This window comes from Salvelinus alpinus, chromosome 33 (genome assembly GCF_045679555.1).
Source record: "Salvelinus alpinus chromosome 33, SLU_Salpinus.1, whole genome shotgun sequence".
NCBI classification, from domain to species: Eukaryota; Metazoa; Chordata; class Actinopteri; order Salmoniformes; family Salmonidae; genus Salvelinus; species Salvelinus alpinus.
In genome coordinates this window covers 25,537,633-25,557,774 of record NC_092118.1, presented here as the reverse complement: position 1 = coordinate 25,557,774, position 20,142 = coordinate 25,537,633, and the positions used below count along the sequence as shown (strand labels likewise).

Genomic DNA, 20,142 nt, shown 5'->3' with positions numbered 1-20,142 from the left:
ATGTACTGTGTTAGTTAGTGCCCAGCCCTCCTACCAGCATGGTACTGTGTTACTTAGTGCCCAGCCCCAGCCCTCCTACCAGCATGGTACTGTGTTACTTAGTGCCCAGCTCCAGCCCTCCTACCAGCATGGTACTGTGTTACTTAGTGCCCAGCCACAGCCCTCCTACCAGCATGGTACTGTGTTACTTAGTGCCCAGCCCTCCTACCAGCATGGTACTGTGTTACTTAGTGCCCAGCCACAGCCCTCCTACCAGCATGGTACTGTGTTACTTAGTGCTCAGCCCTCCTACCAGCATGGTACTGTGTTACTTAGTGCCCAGCCACAGCCCTCCTACCAGCATGGTACTGTGTTACTTAGTGCCCAGCCCTCCTACCAGCATGGTACTGTGTTAGTTAGTGCCCAGCCCTCCCACCAGCATGGTACTGTGTTAGTTAGTGCCCAGCCCTCCTACCAGCATGGTACTGTGTTACTTAGTGCCCAGCCACAGCCCTCCCACCAGCATGGTACTGTGTTAGTTAGTGCCCAGCCTCCCTCTCACTGTCTGCCCTGGTGCTGTGAAGAGAGGCTTCTGTCTTGACAGTGGGTACAATAATCTGGATTGTCTCGTAAAGGACTGTGCAGTGATGAGTCATTACAAATTGTAGGGATGTACCAATATAGGATTTATTCTTGGCTGAAACAATAACAGATATTTCATACCGATATGGCAAAAAAACAAGTTTGCACATTAGCAAGCAAAGGACACTGATTAATTCATAATAGTTGTGACCCTCATTGCATTAGAGGAACTTATTTAGTCCTTCCCATTGAATAGTATTACTGTACCTCACCCTTGGCATCAGCATCACAGTGTTTTCTCTTCTGTTCCTCTCTGGATCAGATCAGATCCTCTCTGTTTCATCCTGTGGCTCCAAAGTGATTTACTGTCACTTCCTACTATAATGACCTTTCTCTTCCACGTCTTCAGGGCATGTTGCACTTCTCCTTCTCCTCGTCTTGAAGGCACGTTGCTTTTGTGTTTTCTCTCTGTCCCCTCTCTCTTTGTCATTCTCTCTCTCCTTCTTCATCCCCCCACCTCTGACCCGGTCTCACCTGCCCCTCCTCCTGCACTGACCCTGTCTCTTTTTCTTTCTCTCTGTTTATTTTCTGCAGTCTCCTGTGACCTCTCAGGCTATTCGGCCATGTCCTCCTCCTGTCCAGGCCAAGATGGTGCCGTCTCCCTCTCCCACTCCTAGCCCTGTCCTCCAGATCTCCTCCTCCCCTGCGCCACCTTCTGTGAGCAGACTCTCCACTACAGAACTTACCATCTCTCTATCCTTCCATCCCTGTCAGACCCTCCTCTTCTACCCATCCCTCCATCCCTTCATCCTGTTCCTCTTCTTCCTTCTCCTCTTCCTCTTCCTCATCCTCCTCCTCACCCTTTTACCAACACAAACCTAGAAGTTTATCTAATCTGGGTGCATCCCATCTGACCCTTTTAACAGAGTAGAGAGATAATTATTGAATGATATATTCAGTCAAAATTAAATTATTTGTGTATAGCTTTCACTTTACATAGTTTTGTCCAAGACCAGTGGGGGGACACAGGTGGGGGATTACTGGTATGTTTAGGGTTTTCTAGTCAGGTGCATCATTATTGGGAGGCGCTGTTTTGCTTGAAAGTCCCCCAATCCCCTCTCCTCCCCTCCTCTCTGTTCAGCAATGTCCACAGAAGTCAGGACACCCGATGTGACAGGAGCGCAGTGCTGTTTCCCTCCTGTTCTCTGTGGCCTTGCTGGAAGCTCCCTTCACGTCCTGTTTATCTCTCTGTCTGCTCCTTGCTCTTCCAGAAGGGCCCCATGGCGCTGGCTGTGGCAGTGACGACTCCCCAACAGGCCCCCGTGGTGATGGCCCCCCAGGCCCCCGTGGTGATGGCCCCCCAGGCCCAGGTCCAGGCTGGGGCCCAGGCTGCCTCGCAGCCAGCCCTTCCCCAGCAGACCAGCGCCCCTGTAGCCCCAGGAGCCTCTGTCATCTCCCAGGTCTGTACTCTGCTCTGCTCCAGTCTGCCGGCCTCCACTGGGCTGGTTAGGCTCCTCAAGCCCCAGTGCTGTCACAGCTGCCAGGAGGCTGGCTGTGTCTCCACCATGGCCATGGCCCCACACAGCTGGGCATAGTGGGCATAGCCTCACACACAAACACATGTACATACACTCACAGACTCTTCCCCGGTGTCCTCTCCGATCCCCAAACACTGAAAGATAGTGTCCTACATATTTATTGATAAAATCATATCTTTACATGCTTATTGAATTTGCCATTTCCTAGGAGATGCAGGAGAATGTGAAGAAGTGTAAGAACTTCTTGGCCACCCTGATAAAGCTGGCTTCCCACAACTCTCCGTCACCTGAGACCTCCAAAAATGTCAAGTCACTGGTCCAGGATCTACTGGTGAGTCTCACTACCTAACTCATTATATTACCTCTACATTACCACATCATTACATTATTTCTACATTATCTCTACATTACTGTCTTATCAACAGAGAAACATGGACTACTACTTTCTTTGCCCTACACTCCTAGAAAAAAAGGTGCTATATAGAACCGAAAAGAGTTATTTGGCTGTTCACATAAGAGAACCCTTAAGAACCCTCACATAAGAGAACCCCATTTTTGGTTCCAGGTAGAGCCCTTTTGATTCTAGGTAGAGCCCTTTACACAGAGGTTCTACATGGAACCCAAAATAATTCTACCTGGAACCAAAAAGGCTTCTACCTGGAACCAAAAAGGGTTCTCCTATGGGGAGCCAAAGAACCCTTTTGGAACCTATTTTCTAAAAGTGGAGGAAGAATATTTCTGACATTGACAGGTTGTGTGATATAATGTATTTCTTCATCTGTAGATGGCAGCATAAAACTCTAACATGATCCAGAGTGATGCTGTTGTTAAGGATATTATTTATTCAGAGTTGTTAATGAGATGTGTCCCAGGGGATGTTAAAATGTAAATCAATATCAACACCGTCGTTTAGGTGATTTCACCTCATCTCAATGTGCTCAGAAATCACATTGCACATCGCTTCAATCACATGCTCTGCTCTCTGTTGTACAAGTGTGTCACATCACATAACAAGGAGCTGACGGGTTAATAAACCTCCCTCTCTTCTCCCGCTCACAGGATGCTAAGATTGAGCCTGAGGAGTTCACCAACAGACTGCAGTCAGAGCTCAAGTCGTCTCCTCAGCCCTACCTGGTCCCCTTCCTCAAGGTGTGTACTGTATCTACTCAGGCTACATTTGGACACTCCTCGTCATGGATGTAAAAGCATTGGTTGGTGAAAACATTGTCTGGAGGGAGTTTCTACCGTTGTAAAATCAATGTAAGAAAGTGTGCAAGTGTACCCTTCAGGAGAAAGGTGGAGAACGTAAAACAGCCAGAGTGGCAGTGGAGAGGCCAGCACATGTGACCCAGGCAGGGGCCGCTCCCCTGGCCTGACTCCAGACTGTGGGTGACAGTGGCCCCTGCAGCTGTCCGTGCCAGTAGCCAGCAGGCCTCTCCAGCCATCCGTGATGAGTGTCACATCATGCCACTGCCACCCAGCCCTCCCTCCCTCCGCAGAGCAGAGCCAGCCAGCCACAAACACAGTCATGTTGTCATGCAATGTTAGGACGTTTACATCAAAATATGCCACAGACCAAACATTTTTCAGGTCTACTGCTGGAGTGTTTGTCCCAAATGTTTGGCTAATGGATGAGCACTTGTCCATTGAGCATACATGTCAAGTATAATACACGTCATTTTAATATTCACGATTTGGGAGAATTATTTGTTATAATGATATCTATATTTGTACAACAATGTAATAATAATTTGCACATTTGCTAATTTAGAATAAATAAAAAAAAAATTATGGCTTTTTTTTACTATGTACTGTATGTTAATGTTGTGTGTGATCTGCCCGTCAACAGAAAAGCCTCCCGGCCCTGCGGCTGTCTCTGCTCAACATTCAGCATTCCCTGATCCAGCCTCTGCCGCAGGCCAAAGCCACCCCCACCACAGGCACCAGCTCTGCCATCATGGCCGGCCCAGCTGTCCGCGGCTGCCTCCCCAACAGCGTCAGCACCACGGGGGCCAGTGTCGGGGCCCAGGGACACACAGCTGCTCTGGTAGGTACAGTACACTCACAGTCATAGCTGTCTCTACACTCACACTTCCAGTCACAGAGATCAGCCACAGTCATACAGTCCACTGACCCAAACATAGATGACCCCTGGTTATGACTCCCTGTGGAACTATTAGAACTAATAGAACATGTTTTGGCCACGGTTCTGTTGTTAAGGTTGATGATACTGTAATACTCTGATACTTACTTATCAGTGGGGTACATAAGTGTTTGTTCTAGATTTCCAGAGTTTTGATTGCATCTTCACTAAATCCAAGGTCATTTGTCTTGGTATGTACCTAAGCACCAAAGGAGTGATGAGTAAGGTTCCCCAGGCCCCAGTAGTAGAGAAGTGTCTCCCAGTGCTCAGAGACTGAGACAGAGCTGGATGTGTTCCAGTGGGGAACGGCTTCACTGACAGGCTAGGCCAGCACACCACAGACCATACAGAGGCTTAGCCAAGGCAGCTGGCCACGGGGCTGGATCAGTGCACTCCCATGGGGCCTGTGTGTGTGTACGTTTGGTGTGTTTGTGTGTGTGTGTGTGTGTGTGTGTGTGTGTACGTTAGGTGTGTGTGTTTGTGTGTGTGTATGGCTATGCCTGTGCCCAGCGGTGTGTGTGTATACACATGTGAGTCAATGGAGTGCAGTGCTGGCTCACAGAGGAGAGGCCTCCATGGAGACTACCCAAGGCCAGAGCCCGCTGGCATCCGATGCTGGCGGGGACATACCCTCTCTGAGGACAGACTGGCAGGGTAGCCTGGGCTGGGGCACAGGGCTGGGTGGTGGTGGTGGTGGTGCCCTCCGCACCACTTATCTGCTGCTGCTGGTTGGGAGGGTCGTGGGTGAGGGGAGGTAACTAGGTCATAGCTGGGTCAGTTTGAGAGCTGCTGTGTGTGGCTGCAGCTGTACAGCAGTTACTGTTGTGGAGCACTGTCACAGAGGAGAGGAGACGAACTCTGACTCTGCTCTGCCAGCCCCCCACACACAAACACAGACAAACAAACACAGGGCTCTGCTCTCCAACCAGACTATTGGCTGGACTGATCCTGTGTCAACTCAATCACCAAAGGTCTGACATTCAAAGCAGTTGTAATTACTAGACTATAGCTCCTGGTATAACACCAGTCTGAAGCTAACACTTGGTTCAGGTTTTGGAACCAGGGAACCCTGTATGTTCTTTATCTTTATAGTGTGTTCCTAAAACAACCCCAAAAATGTCCCCAATTTTCGATTCTGGAACTTACCTGTGATTTTCTCAAACTGTGTTGTGGGTTTGCCAGAGGTTCTCCCTCCTCTATTCTGGCTGCTGAATGTATTTTCGTCTTTGAGGCCCTGCAGGGGATCTCTGGGAGAAATGGCCTCTATCTTTTTCAAGCCTTGAACAGTAATATAGCATGTGTCAGGGAATGGAAAACAAGGCTAAAAAATATGCAGTGAGAAGCAAACTGGTGTGAATGGATGGCTGGGCCTCAGGCCTGTCCCACAGCTAGGCTGCATGCTAGGAAGGAAGTGGCTCTATTAGCACAGAAGCAGCCCCCCTCTCCTCTCCTCTCCTCTCCTCTCCTCTCCTCTCCTCTTCTCTTCTCTTCTCTTCTCTTGTCCTCTCCACTTCCCTCTCCTCTCCTCCACTTCCCTCTCCTCCACTTCCCTCTCCTCTCCTCCACTTCCCTCTCCTCTCCTCCACTTTCCTCTCCTCTCCCCCACTTCACTCTCCTCTCCTCCACTTCCCTCTCCTCCACTTCCCTCTCCTCTCCTCCACTTCCCTCTCCTCCACTTCCCTCTCCTCTCCTCCACTTCCCTCTCCTCCACTTCCCTCTCCTCCACTTTCCTCTCCTCCACTTTCCTCTCCTCCACTTCCCTCTCCTCTCCTCCACTTCCCTCTCCTCTCCTCCACTTCCCTCTCCTCTCCTCCACTTTCCTCTCCTCCACTTCCCTCTCCTCCACTTCCCTCTCCTCTCCTCCACTTCCCTCTCCTCCACTTTCCTCTCCTCCACTTCCCTCTCCTCTCCTCCACTTCCCTCTCCTCCACTTCCCTCTCCTCTCCTCCACTTTCCTCTCCTCCACTTCCCTCTCCTCCACTTCCCTCTCCTCTCCTCCACTTCCCTCTCCTCTCCTGCACTTCCCTCTCCTCCACTTCCCTCTCCTCTCCTCCACTTCCCTCTCCTCCACTTCCCTCTCCTCCACTTCCCTCTCCTCCACTTCCCTCTCCTCCACTTCCCTCTCCTCTCCTCCACTTCCCTCTTCTCTGTCTTTACTTGTTCACTCTGCTGTTTGTCCTCTTCCTCCTCCCGTTGTTTAATGCCGACACACACACACACTGGCCCATTCCTCCCTCCCCGTACAGAGATACCTTTTTTCATGTCAAAATGAATCGGGATCAATCAATTTAAATGTCACACGACCTGCTTGTCATTGATGGGGTCAACTGTCTAAATTGTATTTACCATTCTTCTTATTTCTCTCTCTCTCTCTCTCTGTCTCTCTGTCTCTCTCTCTTTCTTTCTCCCCCCCCCATCAGGGTATCAAGCAAGCGGGCACCGCTGGTTGCCAGGTCAGGATGCCCATGATGATCACACCATTAAGAACACAAGGTGACTATAGCGTATCTCCATTCCTTGTTACATATTTCCTATGGTACTACAGAGAATCCTTATCTCACACCAGACACATAGGAGAGCTGAGAACAGGTGTTTCCTATCCTGCTGTACCCCATCCTTTCATCAAACATTTACACTGCTACCATCTCACACTGATTCACAAACACTGACTGAACACACTGAAGCAATCCCTAAAACATCCCCTAAATACCATACTGGTCCCCAAAGAGTGTGGTGTGCTCTCAGGTGTGTGTATTTGTGCGTGTGTGTGCATCTGTGTGATCAGAGGTGCATACAAATTCGATTTGCCCCTTCCTCATGTTGCCTGCAGTGAAAGATCTGTAGGTTGTTTTATGCCCATACATTGGAATGTGGGAAAAGTTTCTAAAAATACTTTGTGCCTCTTAGCTAGGAACATGCATGTTAAAATCAAGTTTAAATTCACTCTGGCAGTCCTTGTGCCTCTACAAAAAACGTGTCTTCAAGCTGGATGCGGTTTTGGAGTGTAAGGAGAACCGGTGAAGCGCAGTGATATTGACAGAATGATGTTGTCTATACAAACCTGGGGAGAGCTGCCTACGTTGTGATGCTGCGCCTCTGTCTCCCCTGGTCTCCCTCTTCTCTCCCCAGTGTGACAGAGATGGTTAAAGAAAGTCTTCAGACAGGAACAGGTTTGATGACAATACGAGGGGACAGCTCATAATAATATTACTCTGTGTGTGTGTGTGTGTGTGTGTGTGTGTATGTGTGTGTGTGTGTGTGTGTGTGTGTGTGTGTGTGTGTGTGTGTGTGTGTGTGTGTGTGTGTGTGTCTGTGTGTGTGTGTGTGTGTGTGTGTGTGTGTGTGTGTGTTTTTCCCAGGCACTGTCAGCAAGGGAGCCACGTTCCAAGCAGGCAAAAGTCCTGTGGGTTTTGCCGTTAAGGGCTCTGGAAATCAGAAAAACAAGCTGAACGATCCCGGAGGCGGTTCTTTCAGGTACAAAACGCTGGTTCTGTGCACCTCTTCAGGTAGAGAGAAGTAGGGAGGGAAAGAGAGAGGGAGGAGAAGAGAGAAAGAGTCTTACTGAGTGTTATGGACAGCCAGCACATGGGGGCAGCATTTCACCAAGATAACTTGAATGACTACAGGCTACACTCTCAGCTAAGGCCATGAGTTTTCATCCTGTCATCTGCCTGACTCTCTCTATCTCTCTCTCTCTATCTCTCTCTATCTCTCTCTCTTTCTGTCTGTCTCACTCTATCGCTCCTTTTTCTTCGTCTGTCACATAGCAACACTCTCTCTCTCCCAGCCAATAGATCATTCAGAGTAATTCATACTCTCATCAATGCTCTGGATTCTTGTTCCAACTCTTTGGTAGGAATGATAATGAACTACTAAAAGTTAAGCAGGAACAAGTCATTATCGAATAAAATGGCACAGTGTAGTCTACACTTGTGTTGCCCCCTGTTAATATAGATGTTTATGGTTACTCCCTGTTAATATAGATGTTTATGGTTACTCCCTGTTAATATAGATGTTTATGGTTACCCCCTGTTAATATAGATGTTTATGGTTGCCCCCTGTTAATATAGATGTTTATGGTTGCCCCCTGTTAATATAGATGTTTATGGTTACCCCCTGTTAATATAGATGTTTATGTTTACCCCCTGTTAATATAGATGTTTATGGTTACCCCCTGTTAATATAGATGTTTATGGTTACCCCCTGTTAATATAGATGTTTATGGTTGCCCCCTGTTAATATAGATGTTTATGGTTACCCCCTGTTAATATAGATGTTTATGGTTGCCCCCTGTTAATATAGATGTTTATGGTTACCCCCTGTTAATATAGATGTTTATGGTTACCCCCTGTTAATATAGATGTTTATGTTTACCCCCTGTTAATATAGATGTTTATGGTTACCCCCTGTTAATATAGATGTTTATGTTTACCCCCTGTTAATATAGATGTTTATGGTTACCCCATGTTAATATAGATGTTTATGTTTACCCCCTGTTAATATAGATGTTTATGGTTGCCCCCTGTTAATATAGATGTTTATGTTTACCCCCTGTTAATATAGATGTTTATGTTTACCCCCTGTTAATATAGATGTTTATGGTTACCCCCTGTTAATATAGATGTTTATGGTTGCCCCCTGTTAATATAGATGTTAATGGTTACCCCCTGTTAATATAGATGTTTATGGTTACCCCCTGTTAATATAGATGTTTATGGTTGCCCCCTGTTAATATAGATGTTTATGTTTACCCCCTGTTAATATAGATGTTTATGGGTACCCCCTGTTAATATAGATGTTTATGGGTACCCCCTGTTAATATAGATGTTTATGGTTGCCCCCTGTTAATATAGATGTTTATGGTTGCCCCCTGTTAATATAGATGTTTATGGTTACCCCCTGTTAATATAGATGTTTACGGTTGCCCCCTGTTAATATAGATGTTTATGGTTGCCCCCTGTTAATATAGATGTTTATGGTTGCCCCCTGTTAATATAGATGTTTATGGTTACCCCCTGTTAATATAGATGTTTATGGTTACCCCCTGTTAATATAGATGTTTATGGTTGCCCCCTGTTAATATAGATGTTTATGGTTGCCCCCTGTTAATATAGATGTTTATGGTTGCCCCCTGTTAATATAGATGTTTATGGTTACCCCCTGTTAATATAGATGTTTATGGTTGCCCCCTGTTAATATAGATGTTTATGGTTACTCCCTGTTAATATAGATGTTTATGGTTGCCCCCTGTTAATATAGATGTTTATGGTTGCCCCCTGTTAATATAGATGTTTATGGTTGCCCCCTGTTAATATAGATGTTTATGGTTGCCCCCTGTTAATATAGATGTTAATGGTTGCCCCCTGTTAATATAGATGTTTATGGTTGCCCCCTGTTAATATAGATGTTTATGGTTGCCCCCTGTTAATATAGATGTTTATGGTTGCCCCCTGTTAATATAGATGTTTATGGTTGCCCCCTGTTAATATAGATGTTTATGGTTTTCCCCTGTTAATATAGATGTTTATGTTTACCCCCTGTTAATATAGATGTTTATGGTTACCCCCTGTTAATATATATATATATAAATGTTTATGGTTACCCCCTGTTAATATAGATGTTTATGGTTACCCCCTGTTAATATAGATGTTTATGGTTACCCCCTGTTAATATAGATGTTTATGGTTGCCCCCTGTTAATATAGATGTTTATGGTTGCCCCCTGTTAATATAGATGTTTATGGTTGCCCCCTGTTAATATAGATGTTTATGGTTGCCCCCTGTTAATATAGATGTTTATGGTTGCCCCCTGTTAATATAGATGTTTATGGTTGCCCCCTGTTAATATAGATGTTTATGGTTACCCCCTGTTAATATAGATGTTTATGGTTACCCCCTGTTAATATAGATGTTTACGGTTGCCCCCTGTTAATATAGATGTTTATGGTTGCCCCCTGTTAATATAGATGTTTATGGTTACCCCCTGTTAATATAGATTTTTATGTTTGCCCCCTGTTAATATAGATGTTTATGGTTACCCCCTGTTAATATAGATGTTTATGGTTACCCCCTGTTAATATAGATGTTTATGGTTGCCCCCTGTTAATATAGATGTTTATGGTTACCCCCTGTTAATATAGATGTTTATGGTTACCCCCTGTTAATATAGATGTTTATGGTTGCCCCCTGTTAATATAGATGTTTATGGTTACCCCCTGTTAATATAGATGTTATGGTTGCCCCCTGTTAATATAGATGTTTATGGTTACCCCCTGTTAATATAGATGTTTATGGTTACCCCCTGTTAATATAGATGTTTATGGTTGCCCCCTGTTAATATAGATGTTTATGGTTACCCCCTGTTAATATAGATGTTATGGTTGCCCCCTGTTAATATAGATGTTTATGGTTACCCCCTGTTAATATAGATGTTTATGGTTACCCCCTGTTAATATAGATGTTTATGGTTACCCCCTGTTAATATAGATGTTTATGGTTGCCCCCTGTTAATATAGATGTTTATGGTTACCCCCTGTTAATATAGATGTTATGGTTGCCCCCTGTTAATATAGATGTTTATGGTTGCCCCCTGTTAATATAGATGTTTATGGTTACCCCCTGTTAATATAGATGTTTATGGTTGCCCCCTGTTAATATAGATGTTTATGGTTACCCCCTGTTAATATAGATGTTTATGGTTACCCCCTGTTAATATAGATGTTTATGGTTACCCCCTGTTAATATAGATGTTTATGGTTGCCCCCTGTTAATATAGATGTTATGGTTGCCCCCTGTTAATATAGATGTTTATGGTTACCCCCTGTTAATATAGATGTTAATGGTTACCCCCTGTTAATATAGATGTTTATGGTTACCCCCTGTTAATATAGATGGTTATGGTTGCCCCCTGTTAATATAGATGTTTATGGTTACCCCCTGTTAATATAGATGTTTATGGTTGCTCCCTGTTAATATAGATGTTTATGGTTACCCCCTGTTAATATAGATGTTTATGGTTACCCCCTGTTAATATAGATGTTTATGGTTACCCCCTGTTAATATAGATGTTTATGGTTACCCCCTGTTAATATAGATGTTTATGGTTACCCCCTGTTAATATAGATGTTTATGGTTACCCCCTGTTAATATAGATGGTTATGGTTACCCCCTGTTAATATAGATATATATAAATCTTTATGGTTACTCCCGGTTAATATAGATGTTTATGGTTTTCCCCTGTTAATATAGATGTTTATGGTTTTCCCCTGTTAATATAGATGTTTATGTTTACCCCCTGTTAATATAGATGTTTATGGTTACCCCCTGTTAATATAGATGTTTATGGTTACCCCCTGTTAATATATATATATATAAATGTTTATGGTTACCCCCTGTTAATATAGATGTTTATGGTTACCCCCTGTTAATATAGATGTTTATGGTTACCCCCTGTTAATATAGATGTTTATGGTTGCCCCCTGTTAATATAGATGTTTATGGTTGCCCCCTGTTAATATAGATGTTTATGGTTACCCCCTGTTAATATAGATGTTTATGGTTACCCCCTGTTAATATAGATGTTTATGGTTTTCCCCTGTTAATATAGATGTTTATGGTTTTCCCCTGTTAATATAGATGTTTATGGTTACCCCCTGTTAATATAGATGTTTATGTTTACCCCCTGTTAATATAGATGTTTATGGTTGCCCCCTGTTAATATAGATGTTTATGGTTGCCCCCTGTTAATATAGATGTTTATGGTTGCCCCCTGTTAATATAGATGTTAATGGTTGCCCCCTGTTAATATAGATGTTTATGGTTACCCCCTGTTAATATAGATGTTTATGGTTACCCCCTGTTAATATAGATGTTTATGGTTACTCCCTGTTAATATAAATGTTTATGGTTACTCCCTGTTAATATAGATGTTTATGGTTTTCCCCTGTTAATATAGATGTTAATGGTTGCCCCCTGTTAATATAGATGTTTATGGTTGCCCCCTGTTAATATAGATGTTTATGGTTGCCCCCTGTTAATATAGATGTTTATGTTTACTCCCTGTTAATATAGATGTTTATGGTTACCCCCTGTTAATATAGATGTTTATGGTTGCTCCCTGTTAATATAGATGTTTATGGTTGCCCCCTGTTAATATAGATGTTTATGTTTACTCCCTGTTAATATAGATGTTTATGGTTACCCCCTGTTAATATAGATGTTTATGGTTACCCCCTGTTAATATAGATGTTTATGTTTACTCCCTGTTAATATAGATGTTTATGGTTACCCCCTGTTAATATAGATGTTTATGTTTACCCCCTGTTAATATAGATGTTTATGGTTGCCCCCTGTTAATATAGATGTTTATGTTTACCCCCTGTTAATATAGATGTTTATGGTTACCCCCTGTTAATATAGATGTTTATGGTTGCCCCCTGTTAATATAGATGTTTATGGTTACCCCCTGTTAATATAGATGTTTATGGTTACCCCCTGTTAATATAGATGTTGATGGTTGCCCCCTGTTAATATAGATGTTGATGGTTACCCCCTGTTAATATAGATGTTTATGGTTACCCCCTGTTAATATAGATGTTAATGGTTACCCCCTGTTAATATAGATGTTTATGGTTACCCCCTGTTAATATAGATGTTAATGGTTACCCCCTGTTAATATAGATGTTATGGTTACCCCCTGTTAATATAGATGTTTATGGTTACCCCCTGTTAATATAGATTTTTATGGTTACCCCCTGTTAATATAGATGTTTATGGTTACCCCCTGTTAATATAGATGTTTATGGTTACCCCCTGTTAATATAGATGTTTATGGTTGCCCCCTGTTAATATAGATGTTTATGGTTACCCCCTGTTAATATAGATGTTTATGGTTACCCCCTGTTAATATAGATGTTTATGGTTACCCCCTGTTAATATAGATTTTTATGGTTACCCCCTGTTAATATAGATGTTTATGGTTACTCCCTGTTAATATAGATGTTTATGGTTACCCCCTGTTAATATAGATGTTTATGGTTACCCCCTGTTAATATAGATGTTTATGGTTGCCCCCTGTTAATATAGATGTTTATGGTTACCCCCTGTTAATATAGATGTTTATGGTTACCCCCTGTTAATATAGATGTTTTTGGTTGCCCCCTGTTAATATAGATGTTTATGGTTACCCCCTGTTAATATAGATGTTTATGTTTACCCCCTGTTAATATAGATGTTTATGGTTACCCCCTGTTAATATAGATGTTAATGGTTACTCCCTGTTAATATAGATATATATAAATGTTTATGGTTACTCCATGTTAATATAGATGTTTATGGTTACCCCCTGTTAATATAGATATATATATAAATGTTTATGGTTACCCCCTGTTAATATAGATGTTTATGGTTACCCCCTGTTAATATATATATATATAAATGTTTATGGTTACCCCCTGTTAATATAGATGTTTATGGTTACCCCCTGTTAATATAAATGTTTATGGTTACTCCATGTTAATATAGATGTTTATGGTTACCCCCTGTTAATATAGATGTTTATGGTTACCCCCTGTTAATATAGATGTTTATGGTTACCCCCTGTTAATATAGATGTTTATGGTTGCCCCCTGTTAATATAGATATATATATATAAATGTTTATGGTTACCCCCTGTTAATATAGATGTTTATGGTTGCCCCCTGTTAATATAGATGTTTATGGTTGCCCCCTGTTAATATAGATATATATATATAAATGTTTATGGTTACCCCCTGTTAATATAGATGTTTATGGTTACCCCCTGTTAATATAGATATATATATATAAATGTTTATGTTTACCCCCTGTTAATATAGATGTTTATGGTTGCCCCCTGTTAATATAGATATATATATATAAATGTTTATGGTTACCCCCTGTTAATATAGATGTTTATGGTTACCCCCTGTTAATATAAATGTTTATGTTTACCCCCTGTTAATATAGATGTTTATGGTTGCCCCCTGTTAATATAGATGTTTATGGTTGCCCCCTGTTAATATAGATGTTTATGGTTGCCCCCTGTTAATATAGATGTTTATGGTTACCCCCTGTTAATATAGATGTTTATGGTTACCCCCTGTTAATATAGATGTTTATGGTTACCCCATGTTAATATAGATGTTTATGGTTACCCCCTGTTAATATAGATGTTATGGTTGCCCCCTGTTAATATAGATGTTTATGGTTACCCCATGTTAATATAGATGTTTATGGTTACCCCATGTTAATATAGATGTTTATGTTTACCCCCTGTTAATATAGATGTTTATGGTTACCCCATGTTAATATAGATGTTTATGGTTACCCCATGTTAATATAGATGTTTATGGTTACCCCCTGTTAATATAGATGTTTATGGTTGCCCCCTGTTAATATAGATGTTTATGGTTACCCCCTGTTAATATAGATGTTTATGGTTACCCCCTGTTAATATAGATGTTTATGGTTACCCCCTGTTAATATAGATGTTTATGGTTGCTCCCTGTTAATATAGATGTTTATGGTTACCCCCTGTTAATATAGATGTTTATGGTTACCCCCTGTTAATATAGATGTTTATGGTTACCCCCTGTTAATATAGATGTTTATGGTTGCCCCCTGTTAATATAGATGTTTATGGTTGCCCCCTGTTAATATAGATGTTTATGTTTACCCCCTGTTAATATAGATGTTTATGGTTGCCCCCTGTTAATATAGATGTTTATGGTTACCCCCTGTTAATATAGATGTTTATGGTTACCCCCTGTTAATATAGATGTTTATGGTTGCTCCCTGTTAATATAGATGTTTATGGTTACCCCCTGTTAATATAGATGTTTATGGTTACCCCCTGTTAATATAGATGTTTATGGTTACCCCCTGTTAATATAGATGTTAATGGTTACCCCCTGTTAATATAGATGTTTATGGTTACCCCCTGTTAATATAGATGTTAATGGTTACCCCCTGTTAATATAGATGTTTATGGTTACCCCCTGTTAATATAGATGTTATGGTTACCCCCTGTTAATATAGATGTTTATGGTTACCCCCTGTTAATATAGATGTTTATGGTTACCCCCTGTTAATATAGATGTTTATGGTTACCCCATGTTAATATAGATGTTTATGGTTACCCCCTGTTAATATAGATGTTTATGGTTACCCCCTGTTAATATAGATGTTTATGGTTGCCCCCTGTTAATATAGATGTTTATGGTTACCCCCTGTTAATATAGATGTTATGGTTGCCCCCTGTTAATATAGATGTTTATGGTTGCCCCCTGTTAATATAGATGTTTATGGTTACCCCCTGTTAATATAGATGTTTATGGTTACCCCATGTTAATATAGATGTTTATGGTTACCCCCTGTTAATATAGATGTTTATGGTTACCCCATGTTAATATAGATGTTTATGGTTACCCCCTGTTAATATAGATGTTTATGGTTACCCCATGTTAATATAGATGTTTATGGTTACCCCCTGTTAATATAGATGTTTATGGTTACCCCCTGTTAATATAGATGTTTATGGTTACCCCCTGTTAATATAGATGTTTATGTTTACCCCCTGTTAATATAGATGTTTATGGTTACCCCCTGTTAATATAGATGTTTATGGTTACCCCCTGTTAATATAGATGTTTATGGTTACCCCCTGTTAATATAGATGTTTATGGTTGCCCCCTGTTAATATAGATGTTTATGGTTGCCCCCTGTTAATATAGATGTTTATGGTTGCCCCCTGTTAATATAGATGTTATGGTTGCCCCCTGTTAATATAGATGTTTATGGTTGCCCCCTGTTAATATAGATGTTTATGGTTGCCCCCTGTTAATATAGATGTTTATGGTTGCCCCCTGTTAATATAGATGTTATGGTTGCCCCCTGTTAATATAGATGTTTATGGTTGCCCCCTGTTAATATAGATGTTTATGGTTACCCCCTGTTAATATAGATGTTTATGTTTGCCCCCTGTTAATATAGATGTTTATGGTTGCCCCCTGTTAATATAGATGTTTATGGTTGCCCCCTGTTAATATAGATGTTATGGTTGCCCCCTGTTAATATAGATGTTTATGGTTGCCCCCTGTTAATATAGATGTTTATGGTTACCCCCTGTTAATATAGATGTTTATGTTTGCCCCCTGTTAATATAGATGTTTATGGTTGCCCCCTGTTAATATAGATGTTTATGGTTGCCCCCTGTTAATATAGATGTTTATGGTTGCCCCCTGTTAATATAGATGTTTATGGTTGCCCCCTGTTAATATAGATGTTTATGGTTGCCCCCACCCTCCCTCCAGGTTCTTCAGCTCGTTTCATCTTTGTAAAAAGCGTCTTCATGAAAAAAGATCTTTACAATCTGACCTATAAGTATAGGTGCTTATGTGTGTGTGTATGCGTGATTGCGCACATCGTAGTTTGTGAGTGCGTGCGTATGTATGTACATTTTCCTCTCCTGCTACGCATTCAAAATGTAACGAGTACTTTTGGGTGTACTTTTGGGTGTCAGGGAAAAGGAGTAAAAAGTGCATTATTTTATTTAGGAATGTAGGTGAGTAAAAGTAAAGTACAGATACCCCCCAAAATACTTAAGTAGTACTTCAAAATATTTTTACTTCGTTACTTTACACCACTGGCTCCGAGCCCATAGTAGGACACCAGGTTCATGGTAATGGCCTCCCCTCCTGAGGGGAAAGTATCCGCCCCGGGCCCTGATTGATAAACCAATAGTGGCCTTGATAATTAAGCTGTCAGGGCTGCTTGTTGCTGACAACCTTTCCCTCTGTTGCTTCTGCCTCCATGTTTACACAAACCACGCATTGCCTCCCTGCCCTAGCAGTGCACTATACTGGCTAACCATACAGTACATAGGCTACACACTGGTTTCATGTCAGCTCAATCAAATAAGGTTAATATATCCTCACCAGCACTACCCCCTCTACTCTGCTTGTTGACATGGATTAGGAATCCCTGTTGTCTGGCTGTGTAGTGTAGTAGTCCCTGGTAGGGCAGGGCTGTATGTACCTCTATACTGTTCCCCTCCTGAGGACATAAGAGCATGTTGGAACAGAGCCCTGTGGCGTGTGTATATCCTCTCACCTCAGAGCACTCTCAGCCACTCCTTCCCGGCATTGGTGCGCAATAGGCCAGAAATGGAGAGGGATGGTGGGAGTTTCCCCCCTCTTAAAATAGTGATGATACTGAGATTGTACTGTAGGCATTTTTTGTTTGATCTTAAATACTCCCCCCTCCTTCCACTGCCCAGTGTTGTGCTATGTAGATGGTGTTTTGTGTAACATCAGATTTGTATTGTTTCCCTTTGTGAAGAATATAATGCTAGGGTTGAGTAGTTAAGTGGATAGGGGTTGAATAGACTATGATCTCAGAGATTCAGCTTATAACCAGTCAAACATGCTCCAAATAGAATCAACCAGGCATAACCCCTCTAGTGTCTCCACCTTGACCTATGTATTTATTTATCTGTTGTGATGTGATGTGCTGTGATGTGTTGTGTTGAATTTTGTTGCATTGTGCTGTGTTGTTATGTGCTGTGTTGGAATGTGCTGTGTTGTGTTGTGCTCTGTTGTGTTATGCTGTGTTATGTGCTGTGTTGGTGTGCTGTGATGTGTTGCGTTGTCCTGTGTTGTTATGTGCTGTGTTGGGATGTGCTGTGTTGTGTTGTGCTGTGTTGTGTAGTGCTGTGTTGTGTTGCGTTATGTTGTTATGTGCTGTGCTGTGATGTGTTGCGTTGTGCTGTGTTGGGATGTGCTGTGTTGGGATGTGCTGTGTAGTGCTGTTTTGTGTTATGTTGTGTTATGTTGTTATGTGCTGTGCTGTGTTGTGTTGTGCTGTGTTGGGATGTGCTGTGTAGTGCTATGTTGTGTTGTGTTGCGTTATGTTGTTATGTGCTGTGCTGTGTTGTGATGTGTTGCGTTGTGTTGTGTTGTGCTGGTTTGTGTTCAGACCGCAGGGCCTGTGGGGTTCCCGGTGAGTTCCAGTGTGCTCTGCTGTGGTGACCACTGACAGACTGACAGACTGACAGACAGGCAGCCACAGTGTAGGTTTACAGTGCTGAGTGGAAGCCGCTGGTCTCTCCCTCCATGCTTTCTGTAAACACCCAACATCCGCTTTAATCACAGCCGGCCCTCATCCCCTAGTTCTCAGCCCTCAGCCGTCTCAGACGTCAGCCCCCTCAGCCCAATGCCGCGGCAGGTAGCCTAGTGGTAAGAGCGTTGGGCCAGTAACCGAAAGGTTGCTGGATCGAATTCCGAGCTGTTAAGGTAAAAATCTGTTGTTCTGCCCCTAAACAAGGCAGTTAACCCACTGTTCCCCGGTAGGCAGTCATTGAAAATAAGAATTTGTTCTTAACTGACTTGCCTAGTTAAATAAAGGTTAAAATGCCAGCGGTGAGCTCACCATCATTCCCCCAAATCCTACTGCCCCTCCACTGTATGTCTGGTCTGGGGCATACGTCCCTCTACCCCGGCCCCCGTCCAACTCATTCACGTCCAGACCAGGCCGGACACACAGAGAGGGAACGTGTTTAAACTGCAGTACACTGGCTTTGATACATATTGGCAGCAGTCAGCGTTGTCTAAAGCGACAGGCTGTAGTGCACATTGAGGAACTAAGGAAGCTGCTGTGGGCTGAGCCTGTGTGTGTGACTGTGTGTGTGACTGTGTGTGTGTGTCTCACTCACTGTGAGGTATGACTAGCTACATGGAGGGGTCTCAGGGGTGTTAGTCACTCAGATGGCTCGGTGGACGACCCCTACCGTGGCACAGGGGGCACTCTCTGGGGGGAGGTATCAGAAACGATCCCTGTCTGGCCCTGGATCCTGGTCCCTGACTGGATGCCCCCATTCCACACATACACATGCTCCTTCTAAATGGCAGAGCAATCCAACTCCCCATCTATGGCGTGCCCTCTCTCCCATCCAGGTTTGATATGGAAAATGCATGCATATGTATTCATGTTGCTCTGGGTGTCATGTCCTGCAGCAAAGCCAAACCAATCATTGAGAGGTGTCTTTTCCTCCATAGTGGAACCTAATTACATCTCACCTTTATTAGTGAGAGGAGAAGGTACTGTACATTCGTTCAGGAGTCTTTTTGTTATGCGTTTCATAACTCATTTTTAATGTCAACCATGTCTTGCATTTCCATTTGGTTGTAGCCTCCCCAAACACAGGAGACATCTAGCTGTGCTATTAAGAAACAGGAATAAGGGAGTTATTTGCATAGCAACATAGCATGTCCATGTCCACTAGCTGTGTTGTGTAACTTTATGTGTTATTCATCATTACATATGATGGTTTATTTATTTAATGGATAATGAGGTTAGGAGGCCAGGGTGTTGGGTGTTGATGAAGATGACGGTCGTGAAGATGAAGGTGTATAGCCTACAGTAGGAGGGGAGATATATAATAATAACATAGTGTAACATCTCCTGTATCATGAGAGTGTTGTTGGGTAGATTCTACATGGAGGTTCATTATTAGACTCAGAGAGAGTAGGACTGGGACTGGCAGGGTGAGTAGAGGGTCTAGTGAGATCTCTTGGTGCAGGAAGGAGCTCTAATCGTCTTTGTCAACCTCCTGCCGGGATGTCAGGACTCATATAGGTGCTCGTGGCCTTACAGAGGAACAGGAAGACATCAGCGGGGTGCAATGCCTGCCGCTGACGATGGCGATGTGTTCCCACACATGGACGCCCGCCCGCTGCGGGCAGAGACTAGAGAACAAGGCAGCATCAACGTGCGTGGCCCCCGCAACACGTAACTTCTGACGGTCGGAACCAGCGGCTGCTGGCGGTGCGAACGCCAATTACTTTAGAGGGGAGGCGAAGGAACGGGCGAGGGAGGCAGTGAGCGG

At 42.9% G+C, this 20,142-nt stretch overlaps 1 protein-coding gene across 2 annotated transcripts in view; it reads left to right on the top strand.

Moving 5' to 3' along the window:
* LOC139563347 (transcription initiation factor TFIID subunit 4-like) overlaps window positions 1-20,142 on the top strand; it is a 106,681-nt gene that overhangs the window by 22,849 nt on the left and 63,690 nt on the right. Inside the window, exons 3-9 of one of the 2 annotated variants that reach the window (XM_071381991.1) lie at window positions 1,156-1,278; window positions 1,833-2,021; window positions 2,308-2,430; window positions 3,159-3,248; window positions 3,949-4,146; window positions 6,663-6,735; window positions 7,602-7,716. In XM_071381991.1, coding sequence (XP_071238092.1) covers window positions 1,156-1,278; window positions 1,833-2,021; window positions 2,308-2,430; window positions 3,159-3,248; window positions 3,949-4,146; window positions 6,663-6,735; window positions 7,602-7,716 — 911 coding nt within the window. The remainder of the gene's footprint in view (window positions 1-1,155; window positions 1,279-1,832; window positions 2,022-2,307; window positions 2,431-3,158; window positions 3,249-3,948; window positions 4,147-6,662; window positions 6,736-7,601; window positions 7,717-20,142) is intronic. The other variant, XM_071381992.1, reaches the window with a different exon arrangement.